General features: G+C 65.1%; 3 protein-coding genes across 4 annotated transcripts; all 3 read left to right on the forward strand.

Moving 5' to 3' along the window:
• Window positions 1–1,524: 1,524 nt before the first annotated feature.
• LOC118643261 (secreted Ly-6/uPAR domain-containing protein 2-like) lies at window positions 1,525–5,081 on the forward strand. The gene is made up of 3 exons (XM_036281221.1): window positions 1,525–1,573; window positions 3,723–3,821; window positions 4,870–5,081. The coding sequence occupies exons 1-3, from the start codon at window positions 1,525–1,527 to the stop codon at window positions 5,079–5,081; spliced, it is 360 nt and encodes a 119-aa protein (XP_036137114.1).
• Window positions 5,082–11,555: 6,474 nt separating this feature from the next.
• On the forward strand, window positions 11,556–13,031 carry LOC118643305 (lymphocyte antigen 6D-like). The gene is made up of 3 exons (XM_036281290.1): window positions 11,556–11,622; window positions 12,304–12,402; window positions 12,510–13,031. Exons 1-3 carry the CDS (start codon window positions 11,571–11,573, stop codon window positions 12,740–12,742), a joined length of 384 nt encoding a protein of 127 aa, XP_036137183.1. The 5' UTR covers window positions 11,556–11,570; the 3' UTR covers window positions 12,743–13,031.
• A 2,093-nt stretch (window positions 13,032–15,124) lies between these two features.
• Window positions 15,125–17,119, forward strand: LOC118643311 (ly-6/neurotoxin-like protein 1). 2 transcript variants are annotated; one of them, XM_036281300.1, is made up of 4 exons: window positions 15,125–15,200; window positions 16,004–16,193; window positions 16,387–16,488; window positions 16,679–17,119. In XM_036281300.1, the coding sequence occupies exons 2-4, from the start codon at window positions 16,142–16,144 to the stop codon at window positions 16,879–16,881; spliced, it is 357 nt and encodes a 118-aa protein (XP_036137193.1). In that variant the 5' UTR covers window positions 15,125–15,200; window positions 16,004–16,141; the 3' UTR covers window positions 16,882–17,119. The 2 variants fall into 2 exon arrangements, with proteins under 2 accessions (XP_036137193.1, XP_036137194.1); XM_036281301.1 differs by lacking the exon at window positions 15,125–15,200 and having other exon boundaries at window positions 15,976–16,193.
• The last annotated feature ends 1,773 nt before the right edge of the window (window positions 17,120–18,892 follow it).

Genomic DNA, 18,892 nt, shown 5'->3' on the forward strand with positions numbered 1-18,892 from the left:
ATGGGCTGAGGTGCACGCCCACCCTTGGCGCCCAGCTTCCAGTGGCTACTCTGCGCCCACATTTCCGCTTTGCCAGCAGGGGGGGCCAGAGGAAGCTAGATGCCTGAAGCAGGAGCCGTGCTGGTGACAGGCCATCCATTGGCACTTCATTGAACAGGGCAACAGAGCGTGACATCCCATGGCCAGGATCTGCCCGAGGACCACAGTGCCCAGGGCATGTTGCATGGTCAGGGAGGGACTGTCCTGTGCAGGCGTTCCGGAGGTGGCCTGCTCACCTAAGCCCCTGTCTGGCTGGTGAATTCCTGTTCACCTGTGCTAGCCCACCTCCCGTGCCCCTCTTCTGGGAGCTGGCCCCAGCCTGAGGGAGGGCAGGCTGGACTGTCCCAGCTTCACCCTGTGCGCCGCTGGCTGCTGGGACACCCTGGTTTATCCAGTTTGCCACCTCCTCAGTCCTGGAAAATACCAGCTGCCCACGCTCAGGAACTCGGGCATCCCTGCATCCTGGCTCCTCGCTGTCCAGACAGGCCGGAAGTGATCCGCCACTGCCTGACTTATGCAGAGAGCAGTTGCCTTCGGGGCTCTCAGAGGACCAGAGGACGGGGACCCCGGGGTTGCATCCAGAACGCTGGCTGTGGTCACTGGGGAGGACCTGCTGCCACCAGAAGAGAGGCCCGAGGTGCTGGAGGGGATGGAGCAGAGATGCCTGGAGGTGTGAACTCTTACCCCTCAGCCTCTGGAACCCCAGCCAGACCCCCAAATAGCAACAGGGAGTGGCCCACTGTGCGCAGGCCGTTTCTTGTGTCCACCAAGGGCACCCTTGCCACTCACGGTCCCCAGAGCCTGGTCTGGAGGCCAGATGGCAGTGACTGAGTGCCAACTGGGGTGCTGGGGCACTTCTGACTCTGCCTCTGCTCAGTGGGCCCCTCAGGCCAGCACACCGGTACCCTAGGAACTTGCTGGAATGCAGAGTCACAGGTTCACCCAGGTCCTCGACTCAGAAGCGGCATCTGCCAGATCCCCAGGCAGCCTGTGTGGCCAGTGGAGATCCAGACACTGGGCCCAAAGCCAGCTTTCAGTCTGCAGCGCCTCAGTTTCCCCATTAAATGGGTTTGGACCTCCCTGCCTGCCCTGGCCCAGGGAGATGGCTGTACCTACTTGAAAGGCCTCTGGGTAGGCTGTGTCCTCCAGACCAAACCCAGGGCAGGGCCATGTCCCCCAGACCCCCAGGGTGGGCTGTCACCCACAGACCACCGTACCTGTTTCTGCCTCTTGCTCCCCAGTCCCACCTGGGGCCTCATGACAACCACAGGAACAAGGAAACCAAGACTCAGGATGGGGGGACAGGCAGTGAGGGGCACAGAGAGCACCGGGGCCCTGGGGGAGGGGCTCAGGGACGCGTAGGCACCTGAGTCAGGCTGGCCCCTCCCCCACAAGCTTGTCTCCAGCTAAATTATGGGTCTGACCCGGCTGGAGTATAAAGCCCCGTGCACGGCTGCGCCCAGTCCCTGCGGCGGACACCCCACGATGAGGCTCATTCTGCTGTGTCTGTTGGCTGCTCTGTGCACGGACCTGGGTAAGGGCCGCTGGGTGCCGGGGCAGGGACAGAAGGTGCGGGCGGCTGGCTTCGGTCTCGGGGGTCTGTGGATTGGGGCTGCAGGGGGTGATGGGGAGGCCTCGTGGCTGCTCCCTGGCCAAGCAGCCGCGCAGACCTTCGGGCCCCTTTGGGCCCAGTTCTGGTATACCTGGGTCTTACCGGGGTGAAGGGCCTGGTGGCAGGCGGAGGCCGCAGAGCCCTGGGCTGTGTAGGGGACCTGGTGCCGCCAGTGTCCCAATGGTCTGTTTTCCTGGGACAAAAGGGGTTCCTGGGAGGTGGGACTCTCAGTGCTAAAACAGGAGAACGGTCGGTGCCCCTTCCAACCCCAGCTGACCCCTACTGACTGTCGAGGGCCCAGCTGTGTGACCCGAGCCAGAGCACCTGCGGTGGTGAGGCCACCGGAAACGGGGCCTGAGGGGGGTGCCACAGCCTGTGATTATCAGCAGAATAATTACCACCCAGGGTAATTATCCCCATCAGCCTCCCTGGGAGTGGGGTGGTGAGTGAGCCTCCACCCCGGGGAAGCCCTGGGGGTTGGGGGGGGCACCTGGAGGCGGGAGCTTGGGGAAGCTGGAAAGACAGATGGAGGGGACTTTTGCCCAAGGGCATAAGGCTCTTTCGTGGGAGTCTGATGCTGGGACAGCACCTGCTTGAGGGGTGCTGCTCCAGGGGCCTGGAGACATTGACCCATGAATTCCCAGCATGGCCCAGGGACATGGGGGCACTCTGGATCCCGGGGGTGCAGGGTGGGTAGGGGAACTGAGGCACTGCTAGGTTCTTGTTCAGAGGAACTGAGCCTCTCCTGGCCCCCAGCAGCATCCAGCACATGGTTACAGACAGGTCACCCTGGACAGAGAGAGGCCTATTCTTGAGGGTTCTAGATTCCTGATCTGGGAAGCACAGTCTCTTAGCTGAGGGTAGGGGACTGAGTTTGACCTCCTGCTGGCCCGTGGTTCAGCCACTAGCACCCCTCGCTCTCCATACAGGGAAAAGGACTCAGTCAGCCTAGCTGGGAAGGTGCATCACCCCATTTCATAGACACCAGCCCCGAGGCAGAGTGGGCATGCCTCGTCCTGTAGGATACCGCACAGGGTGCCCCTTGTGAGAAGCCCCTCAGGGCACCCAGCTCCCTGTCCCCAAAGCCCTGGCACCGGCCCCACAGCCTGCACGGAGCTCCTGGCTTTCCCGCCTGCCCCGTCGTAGCTCGGACCCGCACGGCCTGGTCCCAGCTGGCCTGGCCTCTGCCAGGCCCTCTCCCTGAGGGCCCTTTCCCCAGACAACAAGTAGAAACCCGTCCATCGGTCCAGCTCCAGCTCCAGGGCCACTCCTCCAGGAAGCCCTCCCAGATGGTCCCTGTCCTCTATCAAGATCACGTTCCCGCGAAGTGTCATTGTGCCCTCTGCTCCAGGCCACCTGGGGTTACATACCGTACTTTGGGTCACCTGGTCTCCCTGTCATTGAGACCTGGGGCTAGTCACAGCATGCAGGGGCTGGTCAGGACCAGGGCCTTTGCTGCAGACCCCCCAGTGACGGGCCTGGAACCGGGTCACGGGCAGGTGCCAGGCAGTGAGGGGCAGGGCCTTTCCGCCCTGTGAACGCAGCAGCCCTAGGACCTACTGTGTGCACAGCCATCTCTGGGACAGGCAGCGGCCCAGCCCCCAGTCAGGGGTGCAGAGCCCGGGGCTCGGTGTCCTTCCATCCTCTGCGAGACTGACCACCTCGAGCTACAGCCTGTCCTGTCATAGGCGAGGACCCCGCAGCTCAGAGAGGGACAGGGGCAGTGAAGAGGGGGCCCAGATGGCTTATGTAGTGCACCCCGCTGCTCTGTCCTCTGTCCGGGGGCCGCCTGTAGACACCCACACCCCACCTACACCCTCATGCCTGCTGAGTCACACGCGCAGGGCTGGTCAGCACCACCAAGTCTCCAGTCCAGTGCCCGTCCCAGGGGACCAGGCGCACCTCTGAAGGGCGGGAGGGGGAGAGGGAGGAAGAGGAGGTTAGAGAGGGCCAGCTGGGCAGTGGCCGTTCAGCAGGCAGCCGGGCGCTGAGCCCAGGCCCCAGGCCCCAGGCCCCAGCCCCAGCCCCAGGCCCCGCCCACACTGATGGGCCTGTGCTTCCTTCCTCCCAGCCTGGGCCCTGCACTGCCACGTGTGCTGCGGCCACGCGAACTGTGAGTCTCTGGTGGAGTGTGCCCCGACGGACAAGTACTGTGTGATCACGCGGGCCAGTGAGTACCCACGCCCGCCCAGGCCAGACCCTGGGGACACCACCACGCTCCCGCAGGAGCCCCGGAGTGAGGCCCACCCGGGGCTGCAGGTGGCAGAGACCCCCAAGCCCCCCTTCACCCGTGTTGATGTGAGGGTCAGCGCCCTGCCAGGACCCAAGGCCCGAACGTGGGCTTTTACACGTCAACATCCAGCAGGGCCTGAGCGTGACAGTGACAGGAAGGGACAGGGTACGGGTGGGGCTGCAGAGGTCACGTCCCGGAGGTCTGAGTCTGGCTGGAGGTGACTGGGGAGAGATATCACTGTCTGGTGTCTCGCCTGGTGCCGCGCGAGGAGGAGGGTCGCAGCCTGAAGGGCGCTGCCCTCGCCGGCTGCTCCCGGCCCCGCACACACCCAGATGCCTGTGCCCCAGCTCTCAGGCCGCACAGCCGGCTGTGCTCGTCCACGTTCCCAGGGAGGGAGCTCAGGCACAGAGAGCGCGGGCCCCTAGGTGTGGAGCCCCCGCCCCGCCCCAGTTTCTGGCCCGCTGGCTCAGGGCACAGCCTTCGCACCTCTGGACAGGAGGGGAGCTGCTGTCACCTCCCGGCTCCGCCTGCCCATCGGCTCAGGACCCTTCAGCTCTGCCCCCTGCGCCAGGCGAAGGCTGAGGCCAGGGCTCGCTCCCGTGGCGGACTCTGAGCCCTGTGTGGCCTGTGGTGGACCGTTCCCTACGGCTCTCCAGGCCCAGAGAGGGACAAGGCTGAGCAGAGGGCCTGACCTCTCCTCTGGACCCTGCATTTTAGGACAGAGAGGCACTCCCGACATCGGTCAGCGGGAGAGGCAGAGAGACAGGGTGCGGGAGTTCCTAACCCACTCCCGGGCCTCAGATGTCGTGGTGGAGCGGGGTCTGGAGGAGGCAGGGCTCCCCAGGCCCAAAGGCACCAGGAAGGACCCCCCACATCCTGGCAGGCTCTTCAGGAGCCCAGAGTGGGCTGCGCCTGCAGCGCCCCAGGGCTGGCTGGGCGGGCGGTGCTCGGAGCTGCCACCCATGGCCTCCCCCTGTCTCCACAGCCAACCCCGGCGGCATCTTGGTGATGAAGTCCTGCGCCCCGACCTGCCCCAACAGCACCGTGTCCTCCGACGGCCGCGCCCTCTCTGTCGCCTGCTGCCAGGGCAACCAGTGCAACCGCAGCTCAGCCTTGGGCCTGGCGGGCGGCCCTGGGGCCCTGTGGGTCAGCGCCTCGGCCAGCCTGCTGTGGCTGCTGCTCTGGGCCGTCTGGTGAGCCCCGCCCCACCGGCCTGGGGCTGCTGTGTCCCTCTCAGCCTGGGCTCTCCCAGCACCCCGCTCTGGCAGGAAGCTCACCTGCCCTGGCCCATCTCCCTCCTCCTCCAGGCTCCTGCCCCAGGGCGGACGCTCTCCCCTGTCCCGGGGAACCCACCCACGCGGGAAGTGCAGGGGCACACCTCTGGGAGCAGGAAGAGCACCTCTATTCTCCTCAGCATGCTCCACCCCCACATGGGGCTTCTGCCAGGCCCCCCTCAGGCCCTGCCGCCCAAGGAGCCGGTGTGCTCTGTGACCAGCGTGCCCCCCACTCCTCCGGTGCCCAGAGCTGCTGGCGCAGGGGAGCTGGGTCAGGTCTGAGTGTGGGGCTCCGGGGCGTTCACCCTCCCAGCACTGGCCCGTCCACTGGCCCCTCCTCCACTCGCCCTCCAGCTGGTGCACCATTCCTCATTCCTCCCAGACCCCTGGGGTCTCCTTGGAGCCAGGTCCCGAGAAGGGCCAGCTGGGCACGCCCTCCTGGGCTCTACCTCAGGGCTCCCCAGTCCGGCCAGCGCTGCCACGTGAATGCAGGGCTGTCCCCGGCCCCCTGGCTGCCCACTGCGGGTCTGTGCCAGGTCACCGAGGGGATCAGTGTCAGGCTCAGGGCCCATTTCCACTGGGGGCCACCCTCTGCCTCAGGGGCACCCCTGCCAGCCACACCGAGGGTCTCACGAGGGGAGAATAAAGGTGCCAGCCCTGCTCTGTCCTGCTCTGCGATGTTGAGTGTGTGGGCATGTTTCTTGTCCGTGGTCCTGGGGGAGGTCCTCTGTGCCTCAGAGACGGGCACCTCACAGGGCGGAGCAGTTCCCCAGGTGCCCGCTCTCACCCCTCATCCGCGGAAAAGCTGATGGGCCCCGGGGCCGGGTGCTGAAACACACTCTCAGTACAGCCAGGTTGGGGGGCTCATGTGGGTTCTCTGGGGAGCTCTGAGCCTCAGCGTCCGCCAGCATAGGTGCCCCCTGCTGTCCTGTGCCCCAACCCCTGTTGGGCACAGCCAGGCGCCAAGGACTCCAGGTCTTCTCCTAGGGCAGAGGCCCCCAACTCCCCAGGAGTTTTGTCTTCACACCTCTGCCCAGGGCCCTTCCTCAGGAGCTCACCCAGGTGCTGGCCTGTGGCTCCCGCCCGAGAGTCCCTGCCCCTCCCATAGCCCGAGTCCTTCTCAGCCTGCACATCCTGTCCTGGGTGACGGGCTTGCAGGCCAGGCGAGAGGGGCATGCCTCCCGCCCACCTGGTTCCCCCAGCTCAGGACCCAGGAAAAGGGCGGTCATGGTGGCTGGGAGCCTCCCCGCTTGGGCTCGTCCCTCAGTCCTGGGCACCGAATGCCCCGCGTCCATATCTCCCAAGGCCTGGCCTGGTAGCAGCATCCGGAATATTCCTAAGCACCCCTCCAAGGGACAGGCCCTTCCTGTCCCCAGCAGCCCCCTCTCGCCTTGCAGGCCGCTGTCCCCCAAGGGCCCGCATGGCTGGCTGGCAGTCTGTGCCCGCGCAGCTGTGGGCTCTTCCTTCGGGGAGCACAGTGCCAGCAGGGGGGCCTTCCTGCGTGGGTTCTGCCCCCTGTGTGCACCTTGGACTTTCTGAGGACAGGGCGGGCTGAGGGGACCCTGCCTGAAACCAGACGCCTCGATTCCCGGGGGACGCTGAGCGCCCAGCAGATCTCCCTGCACAGCCGGGCGTGTGAGCTCCGAGACCCAGGAGGAGGTTGGCCTGGGGCCTGGGTGCGGCCACCATCCCAGGAGAAAAGTTGGGGCTCAGGGTTGGGCTCCTTGGGCTCCCCACCCAGCCTCTTGGTGGAAATTTCCTCTCTCGACTCCTTGGCTCTGGGGCAGACCCAGCCCTGAAAGTCTCAAAGGAAAGCCACCTGGACCACCACGTGACAACCTGTGACTCTCCTCCCAGAGCCCCTGCGTTCAGGACTCAGGGCGGGGCAAGGAGACTGTCCTTGGGGGGGTGGTTTTCCTTCACCACAGTGAGGAAACCGAGGCGCAGAGCTTTCTGGGATCGCTGCTGAGTCAGCAGGGTCGTCTGCGATGTGATCTGAGTTCTCTCCACGTCCCCCACCCTCAGGGCTCCCCACAGCCATTAGATTAGTGGACACTCAGAGGCATACCAGGATCTCATGGGTGCGGGGACTCCTTGGGGACAGAACAGACAGGGGGCCACGGCCAGCAAACCGGCCAAAAAGTGTGGACGCAGCTCCTGACGGGGCTGTGGAGGAGGGCCGGTGATGGAAGGGCCGCCGGCCTCTCAGAAGGGGGTGTGGCTGTCATCTGGCCGCGATAAGGCAGTCAGACAGCGGGTGCAAAGGCCCAGAGGTCGGAAAGGCTGGTGCAAAGTGGGGGGCAGCAGGACAGGGAGGCTGGCTTCACCCCTAGTAACCCCCCACTACTGCTGCCGGCAGGACGATTTGGGGAGGTGTGGTGTGGGCCACAGGGGGCTCAGGCTGTGGTTTGCCCTCCTCAGTGCCTGGGGGAGGCCTGGGCAGGGCTGGCAGGAAGGAAGCCTGCTCCACGCCCTTCTCACCAGCTCTGAGGTGCCCCTGGGCCTCCAGGTGCCACCTTCCCCCCACCCAGCATGCCCTGCTCCCCAGGGAGCCACCCATGCTTGCTCACATGACCTCCCCAGGCTGAGATGACACATGTTTGTTCCCATAAGCCCTGAGATTGCAGTGATGATTCCCTGGCATCCCAGCTGGGATCCACCTCCCTCCCCTGGGGCCCGTCCCCACACCCAGAGTGCGCTCCAGACACATGCAAGTCCCCAGGCCGGGAACGGGTGCCAAATCCTGGTCCCTGAGGCCACCAAGGCTGAGAGAGTGTCTGAGGGGCTGTTCCAGACTCACAGTGGCCCGGAGAGGCCGAGAGACGGAGCCTGCTCAGGTCTCGGCCACGTGAGGAAGTCACCTTGGTCTCCGGCGGCTTCCTGTTCCCAAGGGATAGGGGACAAAGTGACGGGGGTGGTGGGTTGCCAAGGAAAGGGATTCACGCTCTCTGTGTAAGAGGCACTGGTGCCGAAGATGGACAGACAGACTCACGGGGCACAAATATATGTAAGATATTCATTTCCCGCTTCAGAGTTAGGATCAGTGTGTCCTCCCGACCCCCCCTCCCCCCAGTTATCATATAACCTTAAATAAAATGAATGGGTCTGCATGTCAGGTGTTGCAAGGCCCAGAGCTGTCCCCCCACCACCTGCAGACCTAAGGTTCTCAGAGCCTCCACCAGGTCTTTAAGAATTACTGTGCTTGCCCTGGCCGGTTTGGCTCAGCGGTTAGAGCGTCGACCTGTGGTCCAGAGAGTCCCGGGTTCGGTTCCTGCTAAGGGCACGTACCTCAGTTGCAGTTTGTCCCCGGTCCCGGGTGGGGTCTTATGGGTGGCAGCCACTCGATGTGGTCTCTCTCACATCAACGTTTCTCTCTCTCTCTCCCTTCCTCTCTCCCTCCCTCTCTATCTAAAAATAAATGCAAAAATGTCCTCGGGTAAGGATGCACAATAAATAAAATAAAAAGAGAATGCCTGTGCTCTCTTGTCAGGGCAGCTATGTGAATGAGAAAGGGAAGATGGAAGAAACATTGTAGCTAATTCCAAGAGGACACACACGTGGTGTGAACAGATGAGTAGGTGGGTGGAGGGATGACTGGAGGACAGATGGGTAAATGGAGGGAGGGAGGGAGGAGGGAGGATGGATGGATAATGGGTAGATGGTTGGTGGATGGTTGGTGGATGGTTGATGGATAGATGGGTAGATAGGCAGGTAGGTGGATAGAAGAATGGATGGGTAATGGATGGGTAGATGCGTGCGGGATGGGTGGGGGCCGGGTATCAGAGCACATGGAGGTGGAGGAGCGAGGAAGGAAAGCGAGGGGCCGTGCTCACCGCCCTGGAACCTGCAGCCCGAGCGTGGGGGGCTCAGGGGCTCACAGCTGTAGCTCCAGCTACACCGGAGGAGTGTGAGTGGCGGCACAGCAGGGAGGGACCCAGGGTAGAGCATGAGAATGAACACTGTCCTTCCCTGGGACAAGGGAGAGCTTGTCCTAACAGAGGGAGAACGAGCCCCTCGGGGCCACCTGGTTCTTGGGGTCTCTGGGCTCTGCGGTTCTCGGACCCCTGAGGGCCCGCAGCCCGGCCTCCCCGCGGCTCCGTGCCCAGGCCCTTCTGCAGGCTCCCTCCACTTCACAGGAGGACGCAGCTCCCACGCTGAGGGTTTCTTCCTCGTCCCCCAACCCCCGAGTCCTCTCAGGGACCCGGCAGAGAAGCTGGCAACCAGGGCCCTGCAGGGCTCTGTGGAGGTGTCCCAGGGCGGGCCCCAGTGCTGGCGTGGGCAGGGATCTCACGGGGCGCCTCCTGCCAGGCCTGAGAACTGATTTGTCTCGCGGCCCCGCAGGAACCAGGGCGGGGTGCAGGCCCTCTCAGGGAACAGGCTTTGCCCCAGGGGGCGGGCTGCGGACCACTCAGTGGCTTCGCGCTCTGGCAGAGCAAGAGAGAGGCCCCCCCAGGATAGGGCAGGGGAGGGCAGTTGAGTCTCCGTGGGCAGCTCGTCAGGGATAAAGGTCTCCCAGACCCAGAACCCAGTTGCACCTCTGCTTCTACCCGACACCCCTGGACCAACAGGAACTCCAGTCCTCCAACCTGTTATTCCAGTAGCTTCCCTGCCCCTTGGCCCAAGTGAGTCACCCCTCCCCACCTGCATCCCCTACCTGGGCCAGTCAGCACAGCCTGGCACATCACTGAGGTAACTGAGCCTGTGCCCTGCCCTCAGGGTCCCAGAGGGCCCCACACAGCCCTGCCCCCGTGGGAGCGTCTGCCTCCAGTAACCCTTCAGGGAGGACAGCACAGAGTGTTCGGGTGGCACCACCGGACCCCACCCGGGGCTCAGGAGTTGTCTTGCCCAGGGGCACGCAGGAGGAAGGGCCAGGGGTCTGGAGCCCAGCTGTGACCAGCCTGAGTCTGGTGTTCCCAAGAGCCTTGGGCTGCACCAATCCCCGCCCTGTAGCAGGCCTGTCTCTACAGTCCCTGCTGGCACGTGGCCGTCAGTGGGGAGCGGGTGGCGCTGGGACAGGCCCAGGGCTCATCTCTACCTGTGCCCAGCCGCCCTCGCCACCAGCATGGCCTCTGCGGGGCCAACCCACACACGCAGCAGGGGCTGCCCGCACAGCAGAGCAGCAGCAGGGTCCGGGGCCCCTGAGCGAAAACACCGCAAGAGAGGAAGTGAGAAGGGCAGGAGGTGGGCCCGTGCTCAGAGGCCAGTATTTCTCATGTTTTTCCCTGTGAGCTCGGCAAGAGAACGGGGTGGGAGCTTGGGCCCAGCACCAGGTCTCTGGCACCATCTGAAGGGGCTGCTGTTTCTGCGGGGACCAAAGCAGAGGCAAGACAGCAACAGTCCCTAAGTAGGTGAAGATGCCAGGGCCCCCGCACGGTGGAGGGAGCCCTACGGGAGGAGTCCTGAGGCCCCTAAGGGGTGGAGGCAAGGTGGTGGAGACAGGAGGGGCCCATGATTTCCTTACTCTTTGTCCCCACACCCCCAGGCCCCCTGCTGCTCTCCATGTGCCAGGTCCCGCTGCCCTTTGAACCACACACTGGTCGGGCTCCCCTCTCTGCAGGCACATCCAGCAGCCACACCTTGTGCCCAGGGTCCACACCTTGTGCCCAGGGCCCACACCTTGTGCCCAGCAGCCACACCTTGTGCCCAGTGTCCACACCTTGTGCACAGCAGCCACACCTTGTGCCCAGGGCCCACACCTTGTGCCCAGGGCCCACACCTTATGCCCAGTGTCCGCACCTTGTGCACAGCAGCCACACCTTGTGCCCAGGGCCCACACCTTATGCCCAGGGCCCACACCTTGTGCCCAGTGTCCACACCTTGTGCCCAGCAGCCACACCTTGTGCCCAGCAGCCACACCTTGTGCCCAGTGTCCACACCTTATGCCCAGCAGCCACACCTTGTGCCCAGCAGCCACACCTTGTGCCCAGTGTCCACACCTTGTGCCCAGTGTCCACACCTTGTACTCAGCAGCCACACCTTGTGCCCAGGGCCCACACCTTGTACTCAGCAGCCACACCTTGTGCCCAGTGTCCACACCTTGTACTCAGCAGCCACACCTTGTGCCCAGGGCCCATCCTGCCACCTGAGCTCTGGCATCTCAGCAAGACACTAGGCTTCCCTGGCTCTGCTGGGTCGACCAGCGACCCTGAGCCAGAGCCCAGAGCCCAGGAAGGCACAGACCTGTCTGTGACCCTGAAGGGGGGACGCAAGGGAGGCAGCGGGCGATTAGGACACAGTGACCCAGGGCTGGACAGAGGGCTGCCAGGGTGCTGCAGGGAGGAGCAGGCCTGGGGCTGGAGGGTGTCACTGGAATGCCCCTGCCTGGCTGCCTGCCCTGCCCCTCCCACCAGCTTCCGTCCCAGTTATAAGGCCTCTGGAGAGGAGGGGCCCCGTTGCTCCCCAAGACGCTGCGATGAAGACGCTGCTGCTGCTGCTGGCTGCCCTGGTTGCGGCCGCCGGGCCAGGTGAGGGCTGGCGGGGGCTTGGCAAGGGGCGGCCTGTGGGCCAGGCATTGGAGCCTGAGATGTGGACCCTGAGGCCCAGTGAATCCTGAGACTGTGGGGTACTAGGCTCAGAATTTAGAACTATGGAATCGGAGAATCCTGGATGGACCCGTGGGACAGGCACTCTGAGAGGGAGCAACACCTCCCCCAGGAAAAGGCAGAGGCTTGGGTCGTCTGGCCCCTGTCCCTCCCGGTCCCCAGCCCCCAAGGACAGCCATTCTTCTCACGGGCTCAGTGTGGCCAAGCAGACAGCTCCTGGGGCCCTGACTCACCCTTAGGTCCTTAGAATGTCATCTGCCCATCGGGACAGCTCCTGGGGTGGGGGCTCAGTGAGTCCCAGAGCTGTCGGTGCCTGTGGAGAAGGGTCTATAATGCGCCCCCTACCGGCCACTTTCACACAGTTCCTCTAGACACACCCAGCACAGGTCCCAGGGCCCAGCAGCCTGAGACTGTCACCCCCTCCTGCTGAGCCTTGTGCAGGACAGAGCACCAGCAGGCCCCGGGGCCCTCGGAGGGACGGCCTCAGGCAGGCTGGCAGACAGCTCTGTCCAGGAGGGGTCTTTTCGAACTGTGAACCCAGTGTTCCCTGTGTCCCTGGGCGGCCTCCCTGGCCCTGACTGAGACCCTGACACCCTCCCCCAGCCCAGGCTCTCCACTGCCATGTCTGCTCCAGTACCACCAACTGTAAGAAGCCACAGAGCTGCCCAGCCAACTGGCGCTACTGCAGGACCACGAGCACGGGTGAGTGGTCTTCGGAGCTCCCAGGGTCGGGGACCATCCCTGGGGAGGCTGGGTTGCTGCGGGTGCAAGCTGGGCGGGGCCCCGACCTGACCACATCACCTTCCCAGTGGAACCCCTGTCAGGGAACCTGGTGGAGAAGGACTGCGCGGAGTCATGTGTGCCCTCCTACAACCTGCCTGGCCAGATCAGCAGAGGCATAACCACCCTGTGCTGCCAGAGCGACCTGTGCAACGAGAAGCTGCACAGTGGCGCCCCCGCCCGCGCCCTGCTCTCCGGCACTGCCGCGGGCCTGGCGCTGGCCCTGAGCCTCCTCACCCTCGGCCTGGCCCCCCGCCTGTGACCGGCAGGGCGAGGCCTTCTCTCCTTTCCCCTGGGTGTCCGTGGCCCTCCTCAGCCACGACGGGCTCAGAGGCCCGGGCTGGCAGCTTCCTGGGAAGGTCTGGGGCCAAGACGAGAGGACACAGCTCCTGAGCCGAGGGAGAGCAGAGGACAGAGGCATTCTGACCCCTTCTGATTCCATATCCATTCTGCTTGGCTTCCGTTTATTTTTCTACTCGAAACTCCAGAGAAATAAATGATTGAAAACCAGTGTGTCATTTTTTGTGCTATTCCAGACGTGGGGGGAGGCACCTGGCCACACAGGACCCCAAGTTCTGGCACCAATCACAGCAACCCTCGGAGGGGACTGGGCCCTCCCCACGAACCTCCCCTAACACCTGAAGAGAAGGGCGCTCCTGGGGAGGCTAAGCTGGAGCCCCTCCCCTACAAAGTGGCCAGGAAGGGCTGCCCCTCTGTCCCCTGGAACACCTCCAGGTCCTGTCCAAGAGTCTCCATAGGGCTGTCGTGAGAGACAGGCCAGGCTCAGCCAAGTCTTGGCGCTGTGCGGACACGGGCTGTCCAGCCATGGCCAAGGTCAGTCCTGTCACCTTGGGTCAATCCTCAAAGGTGAGCCCGGAGGCCTCCTTGGCCACCTTAACCCATGGTGGAGAGGTGTGTGTGTGTGTGTGTGTGTGTGTGTGTGTGTGTGACCATTTGGGCTGAGTGCCAAGAAAGAACAGCCTCTGAGGGCCTGGTCCTGAGCCCCGCCGCCTGGGTGTGAGCCCCGCCGCCTGGTCCTGAGCCCCGCTGCCTGGGTGTGAGCCCCGCTGCCTGGTCCTGAGCCCCGCTGCCTGGTCTGAGCCCCGCTGCTGGGTCTGAGCCCCGCCGCCTGGTCCTGAGCCCCGCCGCCTGGGTGTGAGCCCCGCCGCCTGGTCCTGAGCCCCGCTGCCTGGGTGTGAGCCCCGCTGCCTGGTCCTGAGCCCCGCTGCCTGGTCTGAGCCCCGCTGCTGGGTCTGAGCCCCGCCGCCTGGTCCTGAGCCCCGCCGCCTGGTCCTGAGCCCCGCCGCCTGGTCCTGAGCCCCGCTGCCTGGGTGTGAGCCCTGCCGCCTGGTCCTGAGCCCCGCCGCCTGGTCCTGAGCCCCGCCGCCTGGTCCTGAGCCCCGCTGCCTGGGTGTGAGCCCCGCCGCCTGGTCCTGAGCCCCGCTGCCGGTCCTGAGCCCCGCCGCCTGGTCCTGAGCCCCGCCGCCTGGTCCTGAGCCCCGCCGCCTGGGTGTGAGCCCCGCCGCCTGGTCCTGAGCCCCGCCGCCGGGTCTGAGCCCCGCTACCGGGTCCTGAGCCCCGCTGCCTGGTCCAGGCCCCGCCGCCTGGTCCTGAGCCCCGCTGCCTGGTCCAGGCCCCACCGCCTGGTCCTGAGCCCCGCCGCCTGGTCCTGAGCCCCGCCGCCTGGGTGTGAGCCCCGCCGCCGGGTCTGAGCCCCGCTGCCGGGTCTGAGCCCCGCTGCTGGTCCTGAGCCCTGCTGCTGGTCCTGAGCCCTGCTGCTGGGTCTGAGCCCTGCCGCCTGTTATGGGGAGAGGGGTCCACGGACAATGGGACCCTTTCAGGGCTTTTATACATTGTTAGCTGGGAACAGGTGTGGGGCCTAAGGCCAGAGATGCTGGGTAACCTGCCAGGCTGAAGAAATGAGTGAGTGGGGGGGGGGGGCCCGGCCGGTGTGGCTCAGTGGTTGAGCGTGACCCTGCACCAAGAGGTCACCAGCTGGATCCCCGGTCAGGGCACAGGCCCAGGTTGTGGGCCAATCCCCAGTGGGGGGCGTGCGGGAGGCGGCCAATCGATGTTCTCTCTCATCCATGTTTCTGTCTCTCCCTCTCACTTCCTCTCTCTCTAAACATCAATAAAGAAAAAAAGAGAAATGGGGGGGGCGGCTCGTGGGGGTGTGGGGTCGGCTACGGGCGCTGGGGCGAGCGCGCGGGGTGCTGGCAGCGGGGAAGCACAGGGAGGGGCCACACTGAGCGCGGCCGGCCCACGAGGACGGCCCGGGACGTGCAGGGCCGCGTGCGTGTCACTGCGGGGGCTGCTGTGCGCGGTGTCGCAGCGTCCTGACGCCAGGACTGAGGTCCCAGAGCCCGCGGCGGACGAGAGCCCGCAGGCAGGCAGGGGCGGCGGTACCCGCAGAGCCAGGGGCGGGGCTGGGGCTGGGGGCGGGGCCGAAGGTGAGTCTGAGCCGAGCCTCGGACCGGTCCGGTGCGGGGACTGGTCCAGAGTCCCGAGCGGGGCGGGCTCGGGGCGGGGCGTGCGTGAGCCCACGCGCGGCGGGAGCCTCCCCACGGCGGAGGCGGCGGAGCGAGCGGGGCAGCGTCGGGGGCGACGGACACAGGCGCTGTCAGACCCAGGGAGGGGCCGGCGAGGAGCGCTGGGCGAGCGCGGGCACAGCGGAGTCAGCGTGTGAAGGTCACCGTCGCGGTCACCCTAACACCCACCAGGTTGGCCCCTCCGTCTTCGGCCGGGCCGGGAGGGCGGGGCACTGGGAGCGCCGGAGCGCCGGCCTGGCCTTACTCGGCCTTGGGCATCCGAGGATGCGCCCGGGAAATGAGTCACGGAAGCTGGAGTTGTTCTTGGGAAGCAGGGGGCTGGGACCTGGAGCCCGAGTGTCCCCGCGGGGAGGTGAACCGTAGTCCAGACCCCCAACCCCTTCCCAGAAAGGGGGGCATCTCCTCCGGCCCGAGCACCAGACCCAGACTGCCCGCCTCCACCTGCTGTCCTGCCAAGTGTCCTCCTAGAAGGCTCTCAAAGCGAATTTCCCCACAGGCTGGATCTAGCTCATCTTTGCTGGAAGTTTCCGGAAGTGGCAGGGACTCAGACCCGAGAGCCAGGGCCCAGCTGGGCCTGAAAGTATCAGGACCTGGGGGGCCCACGCAGGGGCACCCCAGGAGCAGAGGAGAGTGGGGAGAGAGCACTGAGGAGAGACCCACCCGTGGGCCCAGTCCTGCCCTGGCCAGTCCCTGAAGCCAGGGTCCTGGGCGGGGACAGGACCCTGCATGAACACCCCTGGGGGGAGCATGGGTTTGGCCTGGCAGCCAGGGCCCACCAGCCTCCCCTTTCCCTGTCTCCCCGCTTCAGCCTGCACAGCTCTTCTGTTCTGTGGACCCTGGGCTCTGTGTGCCTGTCCCCCTCCTTTCTCATCTCATGAGCCCCCCCAGGAAACTCCCTGACACCCAGGCTGAGAGGGCGGCTCCTCTGCCTGCTGGCCCCCTGCCCAGCCCCTGTCCTTGTCCCCGTGGTGCAGGCCGCAGCGCCACCCGCAGGACCCGCTGGAGAGCAGGGGCTTGTCTGGCCCCCGGGCCCTGCTCCAGCCCCGCCTGAGCTACATCGAGACCGGCTGTTGTCCACTCCTCACTCCCACTCTGCCCTCTGGCCTCCAGCCATGGCGCCCCTGCTCGCCCTGTTCCTGGCGGCCCTGATGGGCCTCCCTCTGGGTAAGACGGATGGAGGATGGAGGCATGGGCCAGGCGGGCTGAAAGTGGGGAGGGGGCCAGAATTCACGCTGAGCACCCTCTTTCTGCTCCCCTGCCCTGGGGAAGGTGATGGGACTGGGGGTCTGACAGGCCTGAGGGGTTCCCCTCCCTGTTCCGTGACCCCCTCCCCCTCCCACCCACCCTCGGCCCCCAGCCCAGGCTCTGGACTGCCACGTGTGTGCCTACAATGGGGAGAACTGCTTCAACCCCATGCGCTGCCCGTCCATGGTCACCTACTGCATGACCACTCGAATCTGTGAGTCGATGGGATGACCCCACAGCCCTTCCTGGGGAGACTGAGTGGGAGAGCTCCTGCCTGCCCCAGGATCCTTCCTGGGGTCCTCCAGCGGAGGGGGAACCTGCCCTAATGGCCCGGCCTGCTGGGACTGGGCCAGCCTGGGGTCGTGGCTCCTCTCCGGCCCCAGCCAGCTCCCTGCCCTCTGCAGACTACACCCCAACCAAGATGAAGGTGAGCAAGTCCTGCGTGCCCAGCTGCTTCGAGACCGTGTACGACGGCTACTCCAAACACGCGTCCACCACCGCCTGCTGCCAGTATGACCTCTGCAACGGCGCGGGCCGTGCCACCCCCGGGGCCCTGGCCCTGGCCCTGGCCCCCGTGCTCCTGGCCGCCCTCCGGGGTCTGCTCTGAGACCCTGCCTGTCCCCTTCCCCCAAGGGCCCACTCAAGGATGCTCTGAGAGGACAGCCCTACCCTCTCACTGTGCACACCCACCCACCTCTGCCCCCCCAGGCCCCTCACCATACCCAGGACTGTCTGGAAGAGGCCCCTCGACCTCTCCGAAGCACCATCGGGCTGGACAGGGCATTGCCCCCAGGCCATGACCTTTCCATTTCAAGAGGAAGATGTGTGTGGACTCGGTGGGAGGCTCCAGCCCTCTTCTGCTCCAGGACGGGCATCCAGCAGTGTGTGCCATCTGTGAGGGGTCCTCGGTCTGCCGGGGGCACTGATGTGCAGGGAGATGTGAGGCTGTGTGAGGAAGGCCTTTGTCCCCTGCTGTCCTAGTGCCAGGCTTGGTGCCTGACAGGAGGGGGTCTCAGGGTCTGGGGGCTTTACTAAATGCTGTTCTTGCTACATGTGGAACTGAGCACCGCATTTCGCAGACACAGCTGTGACTGGATGAGCTTCCCCGAACCACACTGAATGACTTTAGCCAGTTGCAATACAGAATCCACATGTGCTGAACCGAATAGTGTCTAGACGTGACGGCTGAGCCTTTCTTCCGGAGACGGGGCTTTGGATGGGATGCCCGTTTCCTTCATCTGTGAGTAAATAAAACCACCTGGACAAACAGGCTCATTCCGGGATAGAGCACCCCAAGTGGCCAACACCTTGAGTTATGTAACATTGGCAGGGGAGGGGGTGGCTCTGCTGAAGAGGCCCCTGAGGTCCCTGCAACCCCAGAAGCTGTGTCCTGGTCTGGGGAGGGATTGTCCCTTCTTCTCAGTCAAACCCTGGAGCTGCCCACCCAGGGGCTTGGCTGTTGCAGTAGGTGGGGGAGGGGTGGGCAGGCAGGGCTATATATGGTGTGGCTAAGAGCTTCCAGGGCTATTTTGGGCCAGGAGGCCGGGAGCTGGGCCCTGGGCCACCCCAGGTCTTGTTTTCAGGCTCCCCAGAGCCATGTGGAGCGCGCTCCTTTGCCAGCCGGGCTGAACGTCCACCCTACCGTCCACCCTACGGGGAGGGGATGTGTCCAACCCAGTCAGACAGCCTTGGGGAGCGGGTGAGAATCCTCACGGAGGAGCTAGCAGGGGCGGGCTGGGCCTGTCGGAGGAGAGGGGGCCCCGAGGATCGAGCTTCCGCCCGCCCAGCACTGCCCGGATTCCCTCCGCACCTTTCGCTCGGGGTGACCGCCGTCCCGGCTGGCCCGCCGCAGGGTCCGCCAGAACAAGCGCACACTCACCGGGCCTGACCCCCGAGGCTGCGGCCCAGCCAGAGGGTCCTGCGGCCAGACTCTGCCTTCGGGAAGGGCGGGAGCTCTGTCTCCCGCTGAAGAGGCAGAGCCAGGCTTGCAAATCTGCTTAAGGCAGGTCTCCCAGGGTGGGGGTTTGGTGAAGGCTGGAAGGACCCTGAGAAAGGAGTTTAGGGTTCTGAGCTGTCGGGGGGAAAACTGCTGACGAACCGACCGGTCTTTGGTGAAGTCCTTCCGCCATCGCCCTCGGGAAATCTGGGTGATGGGGGAGCCTCTCAGTGCAGGGAGACTGGGCCCATCTAGCGCTGCGTGAAGCTTGCAGACTGTTCAGAAGACGCTCATGGCAACCTAGGTGCCACCAGTCCAGAGGCGCTGGGCCGTGCAGGCACGGCCAAACTGGGGACCTGGAAGGACCAGGGAGAAAGGGGTTCAGCAGCTGCAAACATTGGCATAGATCAATTCTGCCGGATGCCCTCCAGAGGGGGGTAGTGAGCAGAGCCCAGATGGGGACACCTCCCACCTACTTCTGGTTCCCCAGAGAACACTGGGGGACTACCCTAAAGGCAGGCTAGAGAGGAGGCCATACTGGGCAGATGGAGCAACATCGGCTGAGCCCTGACCCTGGTCACACATTGAACCCTGACCCTATTCTCACACATGAGCCCTGACCCTGACCCTGGTTACATGCTGAACTCTGACCCTGGTCTCACACATGAACCCTGACCCTGAC

Source organism: Molossus molossus, unplaced genomic scaffold (assembly GCF_014108415.1).
Source record: "Molossus molossus isolate mMolMol1 unplaced genomic scaffold, mMolMol1.p scaffold_m16_p_33, whole genome shotgun sequence".
NCBI classification, from domain to species: domain Eukaryota; kingdom Metazoa; phylum Chordata; class Mammalia; order Chiroptera; family Molossidae; genus Molossus; species Molossus molossus.